Source organism: Tenrec ecaudatus, chromosome X (genome assembly GCF_050624435.1).
Source record: "Tenrec ecaudatus isolate mTenEca1 chromosome X, mTenEca1.hap1, whole genome shotgun sequence".
In the NCBI taxonomy this organism is placed as follows: Eukaryota; Metazoa; Chordata; class Mammalia; order Afrosoricida; family Tenrecidae; genus Tenrec; species Tenrec ecaudatus.
This window is the reverse complement of record NC_134548.1, coordinates 32,594,387-32,618,192: the sequence shown is the minus strand read 5'-3', so window position 1 is coordinate 32,618,192 and position 23,806 is coordinate 32,594,387. Positions and strand designations below refer to the sequence as shown.

The 23,806-nt window shown below is 37.3% G+C and overlaps 1 protein-coding gene across 1 annotated transcript in view; it reads left to right on the top strand.

Annotated features, from left to right (window-relative positions):
* The first annotated feature begins 10,282 nt into the window (after positions 1 to 10,282).
* The window catches only part of LOC142433259 (dystrophin-like), an 83,073-nt gene continuing 69,549 nt past the window's right edge, over positions 10,283 to 23,806 (top strand). Inside the window, exon 1 of the mRNA XM_075538340.1 lies at positions 10,283 to 10,414. Within this exon, the coding sequence (XP_075394455.1) occupies positions 10,283 to 10,414 (132 nt within the window). The remainder of the gene's footprint in view (positions 10,415 to 23,806) is intronic.

The following is a 23,806-nucleotide window of genomic DNA, read 5'->3' as shown; positions in this document are numbered from 1 at the left end:
CATGAAGAAGTTTGATTCAATATCGTATTTACTAGGTGCTTTAACTACAAGCCAAACACGATTCCAATGTTGCTAGAAAGTAACACAGAATTTAGCGTATAGACACAAATTCATGAACAGTTCATTGATATCATCAAGTGTGAAAGATTTGAAAACAAATTTTCCTGGTATATTTGTAAATAATTGGGTTACTATCAATCACAGAGAATTAAGGAAGCACAGACATAGGATCCTATTTTCTCTGGGTTGGAATAGGAAGGTCTTTAAGTTTCTTGGAGAATATTTAATGTGAACTAACTTGTAAAATGCAAGTAAGAGGTAGCCAAATGGCCATGCATTGGGCATATCTTGATGTGGCTATTTTTGTATGAGAATTTACAAGACATTTGGTTTTGCAAGAGCCAAAACTTCAATGGAGAGGAAGTGAACCCAAACAAATTGGTCTAAGCAAGACTTATGAAGGAGATGTATGCTTTACAACACACCTACAGATTATAACCCCATATTCTGGAATACACTAATAAGGTAAAACTGTGAAAGAGGGGAGAGGGAAGTAATAATGCTATGTTATGATGAGATTCTATATCGTCTGGGGTACTGAAGAGATGGTTGATTAGAGGCAGTGGTACCTATTAAGTAAGGAACTGGTATGAAAAGTGTTCCCCTACTCCCAGAGTCCCTCTTGTGTCCTCTCCTTACACATCTGGGCATCATGTAGTTAATTACAGTTATTTTACCACATGGCAATCCCATGTGTGAAGAATAGAACTGCCCCCTAGGGTACACAAGTCTTTGACCTTTCAGAAACAGATTGGGCCTGTGTTGCAAGGCACTCTCGGTGGGTGGAACGCCCAGTCTTTCATTAGTAGTCTGTGGCTTAAGCATCGGCCCCAACTAGGAACTTCTCCTTAACATCATACATGTTGGCAAAGATAGAAATGTTCCAGTATCACAAACAGGACAACGTTGGAAAGCAACATTGATACCTGGTGCATACATATAAGCTTCTGATCTATAGGTTGTAGGAGGACCCGTGGAAAAAAATTTTAACTGCTCCTTTCTCCTATGTGATGAACTATGTCTCCTAGTGTCTCTGTGACAAAAATGCACAATATACTGCAAGACAATGACTTGCTCTGTTGCCGGAAACAATGTATTTTTGGTAAATGATTTCAAATAGTATATTTATTTTCTTGTACGGTAGAGTATCTGTCCTAAAAGCAATTAAAATGTGTGAATATTAATGCACACATACCTGATTGTTTCTGTGCATTCCACAAAGAGCAGGATAGGTAAAGAGATACATATGTTCCATGATGAACCAAATGGAATGCACAGAAATGCAGCTTCATTAATTGAATAAAATGCAGACTCTTGATAAAAGGACATTGTTATCAGCCAATGCCTATTAGTAATTCAAGGGAATTTTCCACTTCAATAATTAAGCCCAGCACATAATTTATAGTAACAATAAATAAACTTGAAATAAGTACACTTAAAGCCACTTTCTGCCTTGGCTATGCCTCTGTAAGATATTTAGCCAATACTAACCTGAGAGTTATTTGGCAATGAAAATAAAGCATATTTGGTTCTGTAGAGCTCTGATGAAAAAGCACATCATGTCAGAGATAATATACCCCTTGAGTTATGTTGTGCTATTCTTCAATAAGCTGTGGTTATTTTAAAATATGATGTTGAGTTAAAAGGACATGGAGTTGAAGATTCTCCTGGTTCTCAGGTTATAAGTTAGACAGAACCTTTGATAAATTTCCAGCTAGGAAGGTAGCAGAGAAACACATAACAGTGGGTTAGCTGAATCAATCCTTTGGAAGTTTGCACTGGATACTAAATTGAAAAGTGCAAAGACTGGTGCCTTGATACAATGTAGATGGAACTCTGCAATACATTTATTGAGGGACCAGAGAAAATGAAATGATGATTCTTCAAAAATGTGGTTTATTACAGCGCTACAGTCAAAAGAGATTCTGAATTGATTTTAAGCCATAATTGTCTTGATTTTTTTTATGTTCACTTTAAAAAAGAAGGTTTTTTTCATCATCTACCCATTCACATAAAGATAAACTTTACCCTGTTTTCTTCTCAATTAAATGCCTATAGTAAAAATGTGTGGTTATTTTTCTTTTTCTTTTTATTGCCTACATATTGCTACTAATAGCTGAAATTATGCATAGGGATGGTAACATTCAATTGCTTGCTAAATCAATCAAACTGCTAGAGTTTATAATGCCTATGAATATTTAAAAACAGAAAGGTTCAGCTCCGTTCCTAATTTTGCAGTGTGAGTTTATATCTGGACAAGAAAAAATTACTACCACCACTTCAAGAGGCATCTTTCACTCTCCATAATCACGTGGCACTTCATTTTCTACTTCTCACAAGCGATGATTTGAAATATAGCTAGTAACCAGGAAACAGCTCCAAAACTCATTCCAAGTCCTGTAATGTTCACAACACATTGCAATAGTTTTTTTTTTCAGTTAGCCATGAATATAAAATTCAAGATGTGTTAGTGGTACAGGAAAATGCAGAGAAATCACAATAAATAAAGTCTCTGAGTCACAGTTGACTTTAGGGCAGTGAGTGAGATGAACCACCAGGTACTGACTTCTCTGAGTGTCTGATATGCATGTCCTTATATAATCCTCCAAACAGACTCGTATTGGAAAGTCTTACACATTCTCCTTTTGTTGACATGGAAAGGTTGTCAAGATCACATAGTGAAGAAGAGAGTGGGGAGCATTGGGCCCACATCTGTTTGCACTTGCATATGGACACATGGACCTTGGACTGAATATGGGATCCTTGGCTTATTTTAAAAATAAAAACGTGATGAGGTGTGAAAGTTGCAAGGAACTCATTTCCCCCTTTTCCAGTTCAGCTGGCAAGTTTCAAAGTGTGAGGACGCATTGTCTTAAACTACAACAATATTTGAGAGTCACATTTTAAAGCCACTCTTGGAATTGCAGATTCTTCAGCACTTCTCTTCATTTCTGACTATTTTGTGTTCCTCTTAGATTATTAATTCTCCATTCCTTCTCCTTTGAAAGTTGTAAATTCTAACCCTTGACATTACATATCAGACAGAGTACAAGAGCAGAGGCAGGACCTTAACAGGTTTTCTTAAATAGTAATTTGCAAGATGGGTTGCCAGAGTAACCCATTACATTTTTAAGGTAATTTTCAATTTCAATTGTTTGCTGTGTCACATATGTTTTAACATTGACGAACCAGAATGGAAAAATGCTGATGGCAGGAAACTTATGTTGTAATCCTGGGAAATATGTGAAATTTTATCAGTCATGTGTTGGGTATTTTATTGGCAAGATTCACATTTCTCAGATAAGAACACCAAATAAAATGTAATTCTTTGCGGGAATAGAGAGCCTCATCTTTCTCCTGAGGAGAAACTGATGGTTTAGAACTACTGACCTTACAGACTGCAACCCAACGCCTAACCTTTACACCACCAGGGACTTCATAATTTATCCAAATTCTGATTTCTTTGAAAATACCAAACCACAATATTAATAGTGATGTTATTGTTGCCACTTGCCACATGTCAGCTTTTATTCCCGGCATACTTATACATAATATATCAAAATATTGCCGTGTCCTATGCTAGCTTCACATCGCTGGGATGTTTGAATCCATTGTCACAGCTATTGTGTCCATCTATCCCACTGAGGCTTGGTCTGCTGCGTTTTCCTGGCCCTCTACGTTACCAACAGGGAAATCCTTTTCTAGCAATGATTCTATTCAAGAAAGCGAGTGGAAGTCTTATCCTCTTCATTTCTAAGGAATCTTATGTTTTTAAGGATACTCCTTCTAGGAATGCTTTGTCCTTCTAGCAGTATATAGCACATTACATATTTTGACCAACATTACCATTCAAATACATATGTTAGTTTACTATCTTCTTTTTCTTTTTTAACAAAAGTTGTTTGTTTTTGTTGTATTTTTTAATTGAGTGAAGGATAAAGAACATATCGGTTTTCCATTCAGAAATTCATACACATTTTGTTTCTTCTGATTGATTGTAATCCCCACAAGATAACACCACCGATCTCATTTCTGTGTTTCCTGTTTCCAGTCTTCCTTCTTTCCTAACCAGTGAGTGATTTTGTCAAAGAGTTTGGCCGTGCATAAGAAATTCACATAAGTTGCTCCCTCTATGCTCCACTACATTTGTAGATATATTTGCAGCAAAGTTAAATACTCATGTACAAGATATCCTCTGTCATGAATGCGCACGTGTGCACACGCATACACAGACACACACACATACATACACATATATTTCCAAACCATTTTATTAGGACCTAATCCAGACATCATACCATTTTATTGTTCAATGACATCAAGCAGTATTATACAATTGCTACCAAAATATTATGTTACATTCCATTGCCCAACTTTTATAAGCATAACTGAGATCCCCCAAAAAAGCATCATAACTTGAGACTGGTGCTCTTTAGTAGTCAACGGACATTTGTTAGGTGCCCTTAAATCCAGTTTGACTAATAGAGGCTCTATATTTAACAGAATAAAGCCCCAGACCTATATCATCCTCCCGAGCCCATTGTTGTAGTCCCTGTGTCGATTCATTTCCTTAAGGGTCTTCCTCTTTTTCACGGATCCTCCTCTACTTTGCCAAGTACGATAGCTTTCTTGGGGGACTGCTCCATCCCAATGGCAAGTTCAAAGTACAAGAGGCAAAGATTTGCCATCCTTGCTACTAAGAAGTAGTCTGGCTGAAGGGCTTCCAAAACACATTTGTTTGCTCTTCAGGTGATACATGGTATCTTCAACATATATAGAAATCTTTGCTATTAAATTGTATAAATCATTCCTTCAATTAAACACTTACAAATAGTATTCAACTTATACTCTACATTTAATCTATAAGATAAGTTAAATTAATTTACTTTCATTTATTTTGAGATGACTCAACTTCCATTTTCCATAGTCAGGCGCACAAAATATTCTCAAACATCCACTGAAAAAAAAAAGACCAAAAAACAACTACAACAAATCTAATTTCTTGTCTTAGAGAAATTCAGACTCATGATAACCACATATGTTTGGTGCTAGTGTTACCAACAAATATACTTAAATTGATTTCCTTCATATTGTTACTTGCAAGAGAATAGGAGTCAACATTTAAAGATCAAAGAAAACTATTTAGTTAATGCTGAAACGATAGTAGGTAATGTAACTGTGAACACTGACCTTGTATTTCTCTGGGGAATTCTGAATACTCACAATTCTGAAAAGTGGTCAATTAAGTCATTTGTTAGAACAGAAAACAAAGCCTGGAGGTCAAGCAGAATAAGGGGGCTGAACCAGAAACCCTACATAAACCTGGGGCTAAATTAATTATCCACGAAATATTACACAAGGGATAACCTATCTGTAGAAGGTACCAAAAAATATGCCTTGGTTTATTCCTGATCTGAGCACGAATTAAATTATAAGAATAATTATAAACACTGACCTGGAAATTTAAAAGCATAGGCATATTCATTTGAGAATTTTTAAAACGTGGAATGTATACTACAATTAAGAGTCAAAGACAGTCAGTAGAATGAAGTAATGTTGTTCCAGATGTGTAGCATCTTAGAACTTTCCAAACAAACTCATTGCTAATGAATCAACCATGATTCATACTGAAAAGAAAATGCAAACCTTTCATTTTCCCTCAGATTGAATTGTGTAAATGCTGTGCACAAAATATAAAGGAAAACCTTAAAATAATATATATATGAGGGAGGGGAGAGCGGGGAGGAAGGGGAAGGGGAAATAGTAAAGTGAGGAGCTGATTCCAGTAACTGAAGCAGAAAGGAAATTTTGAGAATGATGAGGGCAATGATGTATAAATGTGCTTTACACAATTGATATTTGTATGGATTGTGATAAGAATTGTATAAGGCCCAATAAAATGATTTTTTTAAAAAGAAAGTAAAACCCAACCAATTATGGAGCAGTCAGCCAGATTGTTCAAATATTAGATTGGCAGATATTATATATAAAATAAATGAATAAAAAATTGTTAAAGAAATTAACACCAAAAATGACTCTAACAATAAAGTATCTAACTTTTGTAATTTATGTTTAATGTATTTGACACAAAGGCACAGGAAAAAATAAGTTAATAGAAAATTGGAAGATAATATGTACAACGTGTTGCCTCCAAAATTAAGAAGGTGGACAGAATGACAGATAATCCAAGAGATATGTAGGTGAGAAGAAGAAAGTCTAATTTAAGTCTAATGGAATGTTCTGGAATTAAGAATAAAGAAAATGTTGATGGAAACTTTTGTCATGATAAAGGATACTTTTTTAGACCCAGTGACATAATCCACCTACATAGGAGGCACACTTTATAAGAGGCACTGTGTAGAAACAGAAATTCACATCCACATAGATCACTTAGAGCCTGTGGCATTTCAAAGAAAGAGAGATTATAATAGAAAAAATGAGGCATAAAATGGAGATCAATATCTTACTGCCATTGAGTCCATTTCAAATCACAGACAACCCGAAAGGGTTTCTACTCCCCAAAACAGTTACAATCTTGGAAACCCCCAGGGACAGTTCATTCTGAAATCCTTGATCTTTTGAGAAGGAAGGTAGAGACCTTGATGAACTAGATCATATTATTATGAAATCGCATGGTTAATTTATGAATAATCATTCATTGAGCTTATAACTTCCAAGAAATTAAAGATAAAACAAGTCATATAAAAACATCTCAAAACACACTACAATAGGAAAATAAAAGGTAAAGATACATCAGAAAAAATATGGGATGAGTAGAAATTTATTTAAAAGATGGTAGCATAAAATAAGTCAGTAATTAAAAGAAATGTTAGTGATATACTTACTAAATTCCTTATAAAAGCAGAAATACCCAGAATGCATCAAAACAAGGAGACAAGAAATGTGTGATTTATAACAAAGATGCATACAGCGGAAGGAAACATGTACTGGAGATCAAATGATAGAAACAGATCCTCCAGTAAGATTTATCTAAAAACGCTTCTATAGTTTGCATTGGATTGTTGGTCATTTTCTTAAGTTGTAGAAATTTATAACTTTTAGATATTAGATGCTTATCCTATATGTGGTTCCCAAAGATCTTCTTTTAATCTCTACATTGTTTTTTCGCAATTTTAAATAAAATTTTTGATGAGAAAAAATATTGAAATTTTCTCAGGTACCATTGATTAATTTTGTGTTTTCATGCTCATGCTTTTTGGTGACCTATCATTAAATAGCAGGTCCCACAGCCTCTTCTTAGCATTGTATGTCATGAATTTTCACATTTGTGTCCTTGCTCCATTTTTGGTATTCTCTGTTATTTATTTCTTTGTTTGCTTGTTTTTGTATGATGTAAGGTGTGGAGCTGACTCATTCTTCGGCATGTGGAGAGCTAATACTGTTCGTTGACAAAGGTTTTCCTTCCCTGTTGGATAGATTCAGCACCCTGTCAAAATTTATATTTATCGACTGCATGAACACTTTTGATCTGTCTATGTTTAATGGGATGTTTTCAAAAAGGTGAATTGTATTTAAAGAATTATATTTCATTAATGACTGGATTTTTACTGAAATGGTAGAGAGCTAGTAAACTAAGAATCAGCCATATTGTAATGTTATATTCCCTTTGAGTATATACACATTTTCCCTTTTTACCTAAGCTTTCCATATATAAACGCAGAGCTTAGTACTGAAGATAATAGTCTCTACTAGCTGGAATTATTTTTTAGCTCCTATTAATCTCTTGCTGGACTAATTGCTGCTTCACCATTCATAAATTCTGGAAGAGCAAACCGTTTAAATGGAGTGAAAGAGCAAAGGGGCAGTGCCAAATTAAAGATTCTCTGTATATATTAAAGCTCCTGATAATTGGTGATGATGGCCTTGAAACTTGACTCTTATTTACACCATCTTTGTTTATTATCCTCATATTTGAATATATACTAAAAGAATGAAGATATTGGCTTTCATCTTTATTTAAATTAGATGCATATTCAAAACTCATTCATTTGCTATTCAGTTTTCCTCCACCATATGTCAGTAAGTCCTGGTGATTCTAATTTGAATTTCATATTTTTATTTCATTATTTCTACAACTTAGCAAATTTAGACAGGATTCCTTTTTCAGCCTTTTAGTTGTTTACCATTTTCTCTAAAATATCTAAAGTAGTCCTAGAGATATATTTTTTGAGATCTAGTGCATAGAGAAAATGTTTCCTAGATGAATAAATAATAATTTTAAGATGGGGACAGCAGAGCATTGAACCAAGTGTGGATCTTTCTACAGGGTCACTATGAGTTGGAATCAACTCAATGGCAATGGTTAATTTTTTTTTCTTTTTGCAACGGCAGAGTACTGTATGACTGCACAAACCATACACACATGAATCCATTCCTTAGTGATAGAATTGTGTGTGTATGTATAAATGATATCACAACTAAATCACGTTTGAAAAATATTCAGGTATTATAGAAGTTAGCACTCTTCCTTTATGTCTGCTTCCAGCTCCTTTCTTCCCACCACGTTTCTCCGTTCATATTTCTCCCTCACTTCGACCCGCCCTTCCTTCCTTCCTTCTTGCTGATTTCCATAAGAATGGCCAAGTACTTACTAATACTTAAAAGCAGTGTTAATAATAACATCCCTTCCTGGTGCTTTCATTCGTTACAATTGAAGAAATGATTGTAGATATCGATAATCTTGACTTGGTTTGACATACTCTCATAATTTTTTATCTTTAAAACCTGCACTTTTATAGACATGGTTTTTTCAAACATCTTGTTTATGGTGACTTTTTTTAGCTGAGTAATGAACTATTCAATTTTCTCTCATAATAATTTTGAGTAATTGGACAAAATGATTATTTTTAGGGGGAAAGAAATCACCTGTGCAATATTTATGCACAAGTAATAAATTCTGTCACCCAGTAATCTATAAGGAAAAGAGACATGGCAATACACACCATTAACTTTGTTTGATTTTAAACTAGTACCTATGCTTCTATATTTGCTGTATTTGATTTTGTTAACTGAGAAAAGTATTTTTCTTTTCTGACTATCAATTATGTGAGCTACCTTGATTCTTGTTTTTAATGATATATTCACAGCATCTTTTATTTTGCTTTTAATTAGCCTTGATTTATAGAGGAACTAGAAAAAAATGACCTTCACAAGAACAAAGATCTATGCTAAACATGTTCCATTTTTATTTTAATCACTGTGAATCAGACGGATGTCTTTTTTTTGAACTTTGAAAATAATAATCTCATCACTGAGTTTAAAAGTGATTTACCCTTTTCAATAAGTAATGTTTTCTGGGTGACTTGCAGTGACATTTTTAAAAATTTAAGATTACATCCAAAAATGATTCCTGTTTAACTGTATGTATGCTAAGTGTAGCATGGCAGCATGTTTTTTTGGTCCAAAATAACACACAAATATGCACAAACACTTAAGTTTGCATGTGTGTTTATCTACATGCATCCATAAATATAAAGAGTCCTGGTAGAATCGTGGGCTCTAATCACTTGGGCTGCTACCCCCTATGTCAGCAGTCCAAATCTCCCAAATGTTCCTTGGGCAAAACATGAGGTAGTGTTCTTCCCTCTTAAAGCCTATGGGCCTCAGAAACCCTGGGGAGCAGATCTCCTCTGTCCTACAGGATGAGGATGAGTGGAAATTGACTTCATGGCAGTAAGTACAGATTCACACAGGGAACAGGCTGGCATAGTAGTGCAGCCTTTAGCTGCGAACCAGCAGGTCAGTACTAACTTCTCCCGCAGAGAAAGACGTGGCAGTCTGCTTTTATAAAGATCACGGCCTGAAAGCCCTGTGGAGCAGTTCTGCTCCGTGTGGTAGGATTTCAGTAAGTCAGCTGACTAAAAGATAAAGGTGTTTTATTAATGTGAACATGTGCATAAATGACTCTACTTTCATATCAAATTAAAATTCAAGAACTGTTTATTTATGCTTTACAAATCATACTTGCTTTTGGAAGAACATTAAAATATTTATCAATAAATGTGAATATGCATGTCCACCTTAATTTTCTTATAGTTTGGTGAGTGTGCTCATTTCTTCTTGGTAAAGTCTTATGCCTAGCTACTGACCAAAATCACAAAGGTGAGATGATACAGGCCTATTGTTGTCCAGTAATTGGCACTCCTAACCGCCTTTTAAGACAGTACGAATGCTGCATGGCTTTTCCAGGGCTATAATCTCCATGGAACCAGATTGTACAGTCTTCGGAGGAGACTGTGGCGCAACTAGTGTGTTCAAACGACCTGCATTTCGATTCACAGCCAAGAGCTTTAACTACTTTCCACTAGGCTACCTTATAGGTGCTTCGGTTTGGGTACTAAATTCCCTGGAATCAATTCCCACATACAGAGACTGTGTGCAGCAACATGAAATACTGCCTTGTCCTGTTCCATCCTCACCATGCCAGCCAGGCTGCAGCCTGCGGTTGTAGTCACCGTGCTGCTGCAGCTTCTAGAATAAGAACTTCACTCTTTTCATATTTCCGTCTCATTCTGAGTTTCTGATTAAATAAATTTGCTAAATGTATTTTGAAACATTTCTCTCGATTGTGTTGATTATTCAACCATTGAACCCTATTCTGTACCTTCCTGAGTGGACATTGGTAAAGGTAATCCACTTTGTAAATATTCGCTAAGCCCCAGGTCCCTCATCTGATGGGACACGTGCACTGAACTGCACATTAGAGGCACTAGAAGCTGAGTGATCTCTGTATCCCAGAAATGAAGCCCATTTCCAGTCACTAAACTATTATGGTAAGTCAGGCAAAAGGAGAAGCAGTTGTCTTTCAATGCCACACTTTCTTTTTGTTTGTTTGTTTGTTTTGGTTTTTTTAAACATTTTATTAGGGGCTCATACAACTCTTATCACAATCCATACATATACATACATCAATTGTATAAAGCACATCTGTACATTCTTTGCCCTAATCATTTTCTTTTTTTTTTCTCTTCTTTTCTTTTTTTACATTTTATTAGGGGCTCATACAACTCTTAGCACAATCCATACCTATACATACATCAATTGTATAAAACACATCCACACATTCCCTGCTCCAGTCATTCTCAAAGCATTTGCTCTCCACTTAAGCCCTTGCATCACGTCCTCTTTTTTTCCCCTCCCTCCCCCATCCCCCCTCCTTCATGTGCCCTTGGTAATTTATACATTGTTATTTTGTCATATCTTGCCCTATCCGGAGTCTCCCTTCCCCCCCTTCTCTGCCATCCACACTTTCTTATTAGAGTAGAATGAGCCTAGAGAGGAAACTCCAACAGACTTGTTTTTCAAAGTCCTTGATATGATTATTTATCCATACGCAGCACCTTCGTGGTCAATCCAACAAACATTTGATGATAGAGAAAATAGGACACTGCTAACCTCAGTACCTTTCACTTGCACAAGGACAACTATAGACCACCTACTATGCTACTGTTGCAACCACTTGAAACTGCCCAGGGGCTCTTGGTCTCTCAAACTGAAGAATGGGCTCCTGGGCCACAAAATGGCTGGCAGAAAGCAAAGTTTATTTGGAAAGGAAAGACAGCCCGTGACACCGAAGGTGGCGACAAATAGAGTTGCCTCTACCTGAATTCTATCTAGGGTTTTAAAAATCAAGTGTAAGGTACTTGTCCTATCTGTATCTCCAAATGATGAATGGAACAATCCCGGAACTGGTCCTATTGTTTAGCATCCCATCATAAATCTGATCATGCTCTCCCTCCACTGGGTCTTGCCTGGGCAAGGACAAGGAAGTAAGCATACAAAGATGAGTGGAGTCTTGGTGTGATGACCTTGGAAATTAGAGTCAGCCTAGGGTTCTGATGCCTGCAGGCTTAACATGAGTTTGTCCAAGGCGCTTGAGACCCCCCTTGGACCAGATATCGTACCCCTCCCAATGTTTCCCTCACTCTGGCCTTCGGGTTCTCTATGTCCTATTCTCTCAAAAGGATGTCATGTTTGGTAGAGGGTAAACAGAAAAAGAAACAAGAGAAGGACCAGAAGGACCAGGTAGACTGATACAGTGGCTGCAGCAATGGGTTCAAACTTTGGGACAATTGTGAAGATGGCAAGCACAGAACAGCATTTTGTTCTATGGTAAATGGGTTACTAGGTGTTGGATTCAGCTTGAAGACCCCTAGCAATAGCAGCCATTCTGCCTAGCCAAGAAGCCTCTTGGTTTAGGATACAGATGTACCAATCTTTCTTATTAGACTAATTTAGAAGACACTGATCAGTTCTGTCATCCCTTGCCTGTCAGGCTATTGTACTGTGATGGCTTACCTGCTGCTGGGATGCTGAAGTTTATGTCACTAGTGTTTCAGATACCAGCATCGTCACCCAGTACAAACCAGGGTCAGCAGAGCCTTCAGACTAGCAACAGACTCTAAAGAAGGAAAAGACTGCCCATTTCTGAGGAACTTGCCCCTGAAAACCTTATGAATAGCTAGGAAACTTGATCAGATGTTGTGCCAGAAGATGAGCCCTGCAGGTGGGAAGGCCATCAAAATAGAGCAAGATATGACAACGATGTATAAATTACCAAGGGCACATGAAGGAGGGTGGAGCGGGGAGGGAGGGGAAATAAAAGAGGACCTGATGCAAAGGGCTTAAGTGGAGAGCAAATGCTTTGAGAATGATTGGGGCAGGGAATGTATGGATGTGCTTTATACAATTGATGTATGTATATGTATGGATTGTGCTAAGAGTTGTATGAGTCCCTAATAAAATGTAAGAAAAGAAAAGAAAATGATTAGGGCAAAGAATGTACAGATGTGCTTTATACAATTGATGTATGTATATGTATGGACTGTGATAAATGTTGTATGAGCCCCTAATAAAACATTAAAAAATAGAACTGATGGATTGGCACAGTGCCTTCAAGGGTGGACTCAACCATATCAATTGTGAGGAGGGTGCAGGAAAAGAGTGTTTCATTCTGCTGTGTGTGGGGCTGGTACGGGTTGGAACCGCCTCAAGGGAAGCAAGAGCAATCAGTCGTACAGCCGTGGTAGACAGTGTACATGTAGATTCTTGAGCTTTATCTGATTAGGACCAGTATAAGGTCTTACAGATATAGGGTCTACCACTTGAGACTCAATCTTTTCCTCCCCCCAGCCCCCACCCCGTGCAACAGCTTTGTACTCCGAAAAACTACAATACATTGAATTTAATTCACAGTAATAAGAGGGCATTTGGGAGAAAGGGAGATGGAATTGCGGAACAAGTGACTGGATGTCGGTTTGTGTGTATTTCATAAAGCATGCCAGTCGTTATTCAGTAGATTCGGGTTGAGGGGAGGACATGTTGTCAGTAGGATGATACTTCACAGCATTGGAGAGCTCTGATTTTTCAGAAGAAGATTGGCAGGACTTTTTTTTTTCTGAGGTTATTCAGGGTGGACTGGATCCTGCAGTTTTTTGTGGTAGTAGTTGAGTGTGTTAACAATTTGTTCCACTTAGGTACTCCTCGGCCAACTTAATAGATCCTAAGATCAATCACTGTCATGCCACTTTGGTTTCTAGCAAGGGATTCATTATAATGTACCACTTTCCAGCGTTTATTTGTTCCCCATGCTGACATAAACACACATGAGTCATATTTTTGCATGGCCAACCCGCTGTGCAAGCACAGTACAGCATGCTTGGCAAGCAGAAGGGAAAGCAGCTGTTTCCTACCTCTTCCCCCTGCTGCTCAAGGTGCACAGCCAAATGAATCACATCGGATCCAACGACCCTGGCAGGAATTCTTTACTACAAATCTGCAGACTTGTCTATCATATCTACTTGGAGAATAAAAGATTGTGAGGCTTTGTAATAACCTTATAACACAAGAGTGCAGCTGTTTCCAGAAATAGACCTGAGAAATTCTACAGTGTGATGTGTGTAAGTAGATTGACAGGAAGCGGTAAGCATTTTCTGTCTTGTTCCTCAACATCTTCGGAGACTGAACAATTATCTGAAAAATGAGCAATTGGTTATTTTCATGCCTTTTCATAGAATGATGATTTGTCTTACCAGACACATGAGTAAAAGGAGGGATTCTCCTAGTTTCTCTGGTCATTCTTCACATTCTTACCCATCTGAATAAAACTTGCTCCCACTGGCTATTAGCCATGGTAACCTATTAGAATCAGAACCGTTTTTCAAGAGAATCTGGATATTGGCATTAGGCTATGATGAACTTATTCTAAAGTAAAGTGAATCTAGCTGTTTTCTGTAATGTGAGGTTACCTGGAGAAGGCTTGGATGAAATGGACTGTGTAAATACCTTTTAGGTTTACTGTATTATACTTCCATTGTGTCTTTTGTGAAGCAGAAATTAGGCATCAATTTGTACCTATCAGAGCAAAAGGCCAATTCTCTCTGTTTATTCATGAAGATGAATAGACAGGAGATATCCAGAAATGCCTTAGATTACATTACTGTACAGCTCATTGACCACTTTATCAATACTTTCCTTGAAAGTGGTAGCTATCTGATGTCAAATTCCTTTGATAAAGAGATCCCCAAGCATTTCTTTTAGGTTTTCTCTAAGAAATTTCAGTGAACTTCAAAGACCTAAAAGAGATGGCATTTCTACTAACCAGGATACCGGTGGTTTTCCCAGGTATGCCACCTCCCTTGGAAAGAAAGTCTAGGACGCTCCATACACACAGTGCTGCTCCCATGGTTCTCCCAAAAAGAAATCTAGTACGCCCTTTTGAAGACTACTTATGAGGGCTTCTTTTATACTTAACGAAAACACATATAAACACATTAGCCCATCCTTGTAATTATTTATACTCTGCTTTCCTATCAATTATATTAAAAATTAACACAAAGCCAAAAATTTTATCTAATGGAACTTCAAAACTATTTTGCTTTAATGTAGCCAATATTTCCTATTCAAGAAGCATGCTGTCAGGTCTTTCTTTTCCTTTGGGAAAATGGGAGCTTGATTGAAAGTGATTTATTTTCTAAGCAACAAAGTAAATTATTTCCATGACTGCTAAGTCTGTGAGCAGTGGTAGTTGGTGTTTGTTCTTATTCAAAATGTTTTTTCCCCTCTTTGCTTCTCTTCACCATCAAATTTCTCTCCACAATCCAAGCTGAATTTCTCTGAGAAGCTTTATATTTTTCTTCCCAAAGTTAGAATACCAAGGCCTCAGAAAGTGTGTTGTATCATTTTCTGGTGAACTTTTAATTTTTTTTAGCACCATTCACACTAATGGTAAATAAATTGTTTATCCGCAATCAAGCCCAGAGAGTTGTAATTCCACTTTGTATCCCAGGTGTCCTTCAGATGTTAATGCCAATGAAGGTGCCATCCTGCTGTTCTAAATGGTAAAAAGCAGGGAGATATGGTTTCTAAACAAGCAGATCACTGCCCCCGCCCACCCCCAAAACAAACAACACTAAACTTATTGCCATCTAATGGATTATGATGCACAGTGAGATAATAGAATTACTGTACCATATAGGGCTTCCAGGATTGAAAATCAATTTGAACAAATGTAGACAGTCTTATCTTTCTCCCAGGGAGGTTGCAACCACAGACCTTTAGTTAGCAGGCAATCACTAAAACCACTGTGGCACCAGAGTGCCCTCCAAACTTTCAGTGATTTTAAATTACTTCCTGATATTTTCATGATTGCCTTCATGAAGATAGCAAATTTATGCTTCAATAATTGAATTGACCCTTGGGTGAAATGATCTATCCATAGGCCAAATGGAGCTTTGGTAGATCTACATTGAACAAATGCAATTTGCTGACCATTAAGAAGAAAACGTTGACAAATTCATACTGACACAATGACCAGTATTTTATAGATATTCCCTAGGTCTTCCTTTTCTGACTCTGTGTTCTCTGCATTTTCCTAGACAAGATTCTGGCTTCTCCAAACATCTTTAGATTGCCTCCAACTCCACTTCAATTTGGCAAGTGGTGAATTCAAGAATTGAATCAGTAGTTGATTGTACAGTCCTACTTCCACCAGAGTGTTGATTTTTTCCTTGATAACATTCTGAATATGTTCAATTGCTTTCTAACTCTTCTGATGTTAAAAAAAGATTTAAATAAAAGCTACCGCATATACTCACATATAAGCCAACACGAGTATAAGCCAAGGTACCAAATTATTACCTGGGAAACCAGAAAATCTGACTGACTCGAGTATAAGCCTAGGGTGGAAAATGCAGAAGCTATTGGTGACTTTCAATAATCAAACCAAATGAAAATAAAGTTACTAAAAATTGAGGCATCAGTGGGGTAATGTACTTAAATATTTATTTAAAATAAAAACATAAATAAAAGGACAACAACTCATTTAACATTAGTAAACCAGCACAGTAAGTGGGAAATAGGTTCACAAAAACAATAAGGCATCAACAATGATACCTTAAGAGTACTATTCCCTGAGCTCAATCAGCAACCAAGCTAAAATGTAAAGAGTTAATTCCTCATCATCATCCATATTCTAATGCAGAGCTTCAACTGGTGTGAGGTCATCATAGACACTGTCCTCAGTGAGACCACCATCATCACCACCACTGCTGTCATTTTCATACAAAGCACAGTCTTCACTGCCATCCATAATATGACTAATACTATATATCTGGAAGGCACATTGCACCATGTCTTCTGGAATATCTTCCCATGCATCTCAAACCCATTTTGCTATTAACTCTATGTCAGGCTTCATGAGATTTCCTCCTTTTGTTAGTCAAGCTTGACAAAATGACATCCATTCATGCCACATCCTTCGCACACAGTCTTTAAAAGGCTTATTCAAAGATACACCCAGAGGCTTCAGTACAGATATAAACCCACCTGGAATAACGGCTAAAGTAACTTTACTAGATTTTTCCATTTTTTTATGTCATCTGATAGGTGGGCTCTGAACATATCCCAAACAAGTAATGATGGCTTTTTCTTTAAGGCTGCTCCTGGTCGTCGGTTCCAAATTTCTTCATGCCATTTTTTTTGTTCCGTCTTCATTCATCAAGTCTTTAACATGTGCATGTACAGTAATTCTTGGTGGGAAATTGATCTTTTTAGGCAAGGTATTTCTTTTAAAAATAATGACAGGACACAGCTTAGTTCCATTAGCTAAACATAATAGAACGACTGTAATATGTTTTTTTTCATTTCCTGTGGTTTTGAGTAAAATGTTTTTTTCTCTTAAACTTGCCACAGTTCTGTTGCTTGGAAGATCAAAAGTCATGGCAGTTTCATCCATATCCCCAATCCTTCCAGGTCACAATTATAAATCCTTCTTTTTTCTTATAATAAATGACTGGAATGACATAATTTTTTCTTCACGGTCTTGTGGCAATTTCTGGGAAATCTTTGTTCTTTGTTCCAAACACAGTAGGCCAAACCTATTAATGAAGCGGGTACACCATCCTGCTAACGCAGCATTTTTTTCAATGCCTGGTGCTTTATATTTGTCATCCTTAGCCATTTGAAGAGCATGTATGCGGATTCCCATGCGTGTTATACAGTAACCATTTTGATGACACCCCATAACCCATTTGTGCAATTCACTCTAGAGAGCCCCATACACAGGCGTTAAACCACGATGAGCTTTTTTAGTTTTTGGAATCTGTTCCAAGTCAACCTTCACTTTCTGCCACTCCCTCACTTGTTTTTCGTCAACACAGAATTCCCTACTTGCAGTACACAACCTTCATTTTGAAACCAGCCTCATATGACCGGCATTTTTTGTTTTGGTTCAAGAGTATCCATTTCTAATAGGATGAAAAAAACAAGACTTTGAAAAAGAACTTTCATGGTAATGCCTCCTCCCCGCCCCATGTGACATGTTAGCCAGGAGAAGGGGGTGGGGTGTGGGGCTTGTGGGCTGGGGATGCAGGATGTGAATTAACACTGAGACCAGAGGGGAGAGAAGGAGTGCAGCCACAGACACATCCTTACCAGGGCAGCTGCTGGTGTAAGTGACTCACTACTGGTGCTTCTGCGAATTGGGGCTGTCCATGTCAGAGGATGGCTCTGATTGGTTAGATGTGAGTAAACAACCATTCAAAGCCCTGCATTGTCAGTGGGGCTTTGAATGAACAGAGGAGGAATGGCAACCACCCGTGAGATAATGGGTGCTCATCCTGTTACCTTTGTGGGAGGAGGGGGGGTGGCCAGCGAGATGTTACACCTCTCTGGGTGGGGTACCACTGACCCGTGTATAAGCCGAACCCCAGTTATTCAGCACATTTTTTGTGCTGAAAAACTCAGCTTATACACGAGTCTATACAGTGATTTAGTTCTGCTTAATATTTAAATTTCATATATGTTTCAATGTCCTTGTCATTCTTTGGAGCATCAGCTTGACCCATGAATTTACCGACTCAAAATGTAACATGTGATCAAGAAATGAAGGCATTCAAGGAAGAGGTCCAAGCTGCAATGAATGCATGTATGGAAATGAGTGTTCCAGCAATCAATGGAATGCCAATGGAAATGTTTCAATTACCTGATACAGTGCTGGGAACTCTTTTTAACTTATGCCAGGAAATGTTGTCAACCAACTGGAAGCAATCCCTCTTTGAGCACCTTTCAAAAGAAGTAACCCAACACAATGATGATATTATCAAACAATATGATTAATATTATATATGTAAATTTTGCTGAAGATAATTTAAAATTTTTATAGCAACACCTGAACAGGGAACTCCCAGGAATTCAAATAAGTTTGAGAATTTTACTTGCAATGAGATAGATTATTGCTGACATCAGATGGATCTTGCCTTGAGGACAGAGACCAACATAAAGGTGCTTACATAAGTTTTATTGACTGTGCAAAGGCATTAAATTGTGTAGTCATTAAAACACTTGGATAACATTACAAGTCATAGGAATTCCAAAATTCTTCATTGGAATCCTTTGAACCTGTATATAGTTGTACTGACAGTAGAAGGGGATACTCATTCCCATCAATTCAATCATAACTCGAAGTGACCCTTTAGGGCAGAGTGGAACTATATTTTCTGGTTTCCAATGCTGTACATTTTAACTGGAGCAGAAAGTCTAGCCTTTATTCTGCAGAGTGGGGACCTTAGAGCTAGAAACTCACCTCAAAATCCACTGTTCCACTAGGACTCCCCATAGGGGGATGCAACATATTTTAAAATCAGGACAGGTGTGTGCCATGATTGTGATCTTTCACCATTCTTATCCTGTCTACTGAGTAATGAAATTGAGAAGATTGGTTACATAAGAAGAATGTGGCAGCAGGATGGGAGTAAGGTTCATCAACAACCTGAGATATGAGGATGACACAACCTTGCTTACTTAATCAGAGGAAAATTGAGTCGCTTGCTAATAACAATGAAAGACTACAGTTTTCAGTATGGATTACAAATCAATGTACACATGTACTTGTGCAAAAGCCAAGGTTTTCAGCCCATTTATTAAATGCTGCTTTTATGGTAAAATTATGTGCCCTGGCTGATATTCAGGTTGGCTTATACTAAAATATATAAGGTTAATAAAACAGACATTATCACAGTGGACCAAAAGAAAAAAGATTGGAATAGCCAAGGATTTCATCTTACTTGGATCAACAGTCACTCATGGAATCAATAGTAAAGAAATAAAACACTGTGCTAGTTAGTCCTCTCTAACTTGTTGAAGTGCAAGATGTCACTTTAAAGACTAAGATGCTCAAGCCATGGCATTTTCAATGGCCTCATACGCTTGTGATAGTTGGAGATTGAATAAGGAAAACAGCTGAAGAATTAATGCATTTGAATACTGGTGCTGGCAAAGAATTGTTGTAAGCACCACAAACAGCCAGAAGAACAAACAAATGTGTTTGGAAGAAGTACAGCCAAAAAGCTAAGGTGGGGATCATTTCACATAATTTGTACATTTTACAAGCAGAGATCACCATTTAGAAAAGGCCATCGTGCTTGGTAACGCAGAAGATTAGCAAAAGATATGAAGACTCCAGCAAGATGGATTGACAAGGTGGATACAACAATGGGGTCAACAGAGTAATTGTGAAAGTGGAAATGTTTGGTTCTGTTGTCGATAGGGTGCTATGAATTGGTACTCCCTTCATGGCACTTAACAGCAGCAGAGTATGGCCATCAAAAACTACCTTCCTAATTCACAGGAAGTTTAGAACCCTTTACCTCCTTCTGGACCCCAAAGCAAGAAGATGACTGATGAAAGATTCCTTACAGTATTTCACCCCAATTTTATCTTGAGCACCAAATATTATTTTCACCAGTCGGAATCATTACTTAGCAAACAATGGGTTTGCGTTTATGGTTTTAAAAACATAACAATGAGTTATGTGTAAGGTAAAAAATGGTACCAATAATGGGTGATGATGGTACAATATGATTAATGCATTGGTTATCATTATTTTGTATACCTGAAAATGGCTAAATTTATAAGTGTTCAGTAACATATAATTTTTTTAAATAATGAGAACAATTAATTGCTTACAGCAGTGAAAAAACACTGTTGCTCTGTTTTCCACCTAATTAAAAAAAATGGAATGAAGGCACACATGCCCAGACACACACACTCATAAAAATAGCAACACAATTTCTCTACTTCTGACTCCTAGAGCCATGAGGTATATTGGAGGGAATTTATTTTTGTGGCTTAAAATATTTACTGCTATGCTCATATTGTACATTAACTCCCTCAAAACATTTGTTAGTAAATAACGTATACACACACATGCGTTTATAATTCATGGGAACTTTGGCAGCCAAGAAGAGAATGACAATCACTGGGATAGGGATTTGGGCATAAAGGCCCTTTTCTGACATCCCCTCACACCCACTTTTAGTCTATCTGCAAATAATATGCATCATTCCATTTCTTTCTGGTTTCCTTACAAGCTTCCTCTAGATTGTAAGCTCCAAAACTTATTTGACCTACTGCCCCATTTGTTAATGATTATTCAGCACCCTCTCTGACAATTAAGAATTTGGGGGCTGTATCTGTTTGTCCAGGAACAAGTATGAGTATCTCCTGTTGCAGCAGCATTTTAAGCTTAAAAGAATGGCATATTCATAATTTTCTCCCTATCTTCCTAGGTTAAATACTCAGAATTCTAACTTCCTTGCAATCATGACCTTTCTCATTATCTCTTGGGTGAAATTGGAATTATTGTATATTGAGTTTAATCATGCATTATGGGGCATATTTTTCAAGGGAAGTTAGGGTTTTCATCACAGCATTAAAATTATTTGGAATACCTGTATTTTTTCTCCCCTTCTAAGCATAATTGCACATTTTTAAAACATTCATTTTCATTCCCATTTTCAATTACCATTTCACTTGAAGAAGCCATTCTTCCAGAATTTCTGAAGGCACATTACACGTAATTTTCCAGTGCTTGCCATATTGGGCCACAAAGATCAATTTATGATTTTAAAAATAGGACTGTGGGGAACAATCAATCCCTGTAGAGAAGTCTCTGTTGCTGACAACAATAATTAGCACTTTTACTTTCTACTTCAGAATATTTTGAGTAAATATAATATACTGGCATGTACATTGAAGCTTAATTTTTTTTCTTTGCATGCCCTTTGAAAGTGGAATCGCTAGCTATTTGGTATGCTGTTTCTTAGTAAATATTACTTGGATTCAATGTCCTACTTTTAAAATTTTCTGTTGTCATTTGCCAGTCATTTAATGTGCTTCAGACTTGCCTTGTATTTCCTCTTCGGCTCTAGCCATATGGTTCTGCTGATTGCTGAGGGGATTAACTAATGCCATGATAAAACTTGCTTTTCCTTTTTAAACATCACTTGAGCAGTATTATGGAACAACAACAAAATCCAATTATTTGGTCAGGACTTCCTACCAACTCCATTCAATGAGACAAGTCATGTCAAGTCGACAGAGTCCTAGAAAATCTACAGGCCTGGCAGTCCATCAGGGTCTGCCTAATAAAATGTTTAGAAATAGATGGCAGATTTTGTCCCGACTAGTTCAAAGAATTCTGCAAGCTAGGATTGACATGAGGTCTTTTTACTCACTGAACTAATCAAAGAATCTCTGTAAATTAGACTCGACGACTGATTGCCTGGCTAGGCACACAACCAACACACCTAAGGTCAACTCAGCCATCTTCTTTGAGTCTATAGAATCTCAAAAATAGAAAACATACGATGTCTAAAAATAATTTCTGAGGCTAGATCAGTGGTTTAAGTGATGCACAATTGCATCCTTTTCAATTCTATCAAAATTGTGCAGAGGTGCACTGAAGGGTATGCTGCCTTTGTCTGTAGCCAGAGAAAGGACCCCATTTTCAAAAAATGCCTGAGTTGACAATTACTGCATGCCATGCTTGGAAGGTTTCTTCAGCCACCTGTCACAATGCTGAAATTTTATCATTAGAGATCCTTTTTCTGGAGGAGCTTAGGATAAGCTACAGACAATTATTTTTTACAATGCAGAGGACTCAGATTACATCCATGGGCACTGTCGTCGGAATTATTATGTGATGTACCTCTTAGCTGAAGTTTTGACTTTTAAAAGGAAAGTGGTTGAAATGGGGTACAAGGCAAAGACATAGTCACTGCTAGAACACCTACTGCAAGTAATATTCAGTCCTAGTCTGACACATTAAAACAAAAAGTAGCAATAATATAATATAACAGGGACAAAAAGTCTCTAAAGGATATATGTCAGAGTTATTGTTTTTTTTATCCACCAATTTATTTTGTAACTCAATATTTGCTCCCCCCCCCACGCACACACGAACATACACCTACTTAAACTATTCTATTGGTCACATTAAAACACCATCTTGTAACAGTGATCCAGCCATCAGTGAATCAATGAATATATTAGACTTTGTCCTAGGAAATGTCTTCAGCAGTAAACAAGCCAATCATAATCTGTGGCCTCATTAGAACTTCTCATTGGAAGTAGATGCTGACCATGAATGGAACTGACCATGCCATGTGATAAGTGTAAAGGTGGAAATACAAACTGGAAATGATAACAAAGCAGAGAAAGCTCCGTGAACTTAGAGTTCTTTTTTTACAATAGCCACCTAGAGAAAAATATATCCGAGTCTCTGATATAAGACTCATATGATCCATGCACATTTTCAAACAGAAGCAGAAGGAAGAATTGGGGATATAATCATTTCAGGGGACAGGGACTGCATATATAAGGCCAAGACTCAAGGGTAGCACAGTCTATTGTAGGAAATGAATACAAAGCCAACCCAAACATAGGTATTTGTACAGCTGGATCAAAGAGTATAAGAGGCCAGCAGGGACTGTACCTTGGAAGGACTTCTAAGTCCAATTAAGGAGTATGGATTTATCCAGGAAAATGCTCATTGGAAAATTTTAAACAGATAATCACAATTTCATTAAAAAAGAACACACCTCAGCTGTTTTGCAAGTGTGGCATTGTGAGTTAGAATACTAGCCAAGAGGCTGGCAGCAGATTGAAAGCAAATGACAATAATGACCTCAACTCGGGCTAACAGCAATGGGATAAGTAAGCCAACGATGGAATCAAGAAAATAGCAAAAGTGATTGCTGATGAGCTGACAGATTAAAGTCAAAATGGTAGAGGAATGGGAAACATTCCAGAACAAAGTTTAATTGAGGGCTTGACGAATTATACTTTATTGAATTGGGGGATATCAGAGAAGGAGCAAAGTTGGCTAGGTTGGAACTAGGCAAAGGGGACCCCAAAGCGGTCCTACAGGTTTAGCTCATTGCGCTAG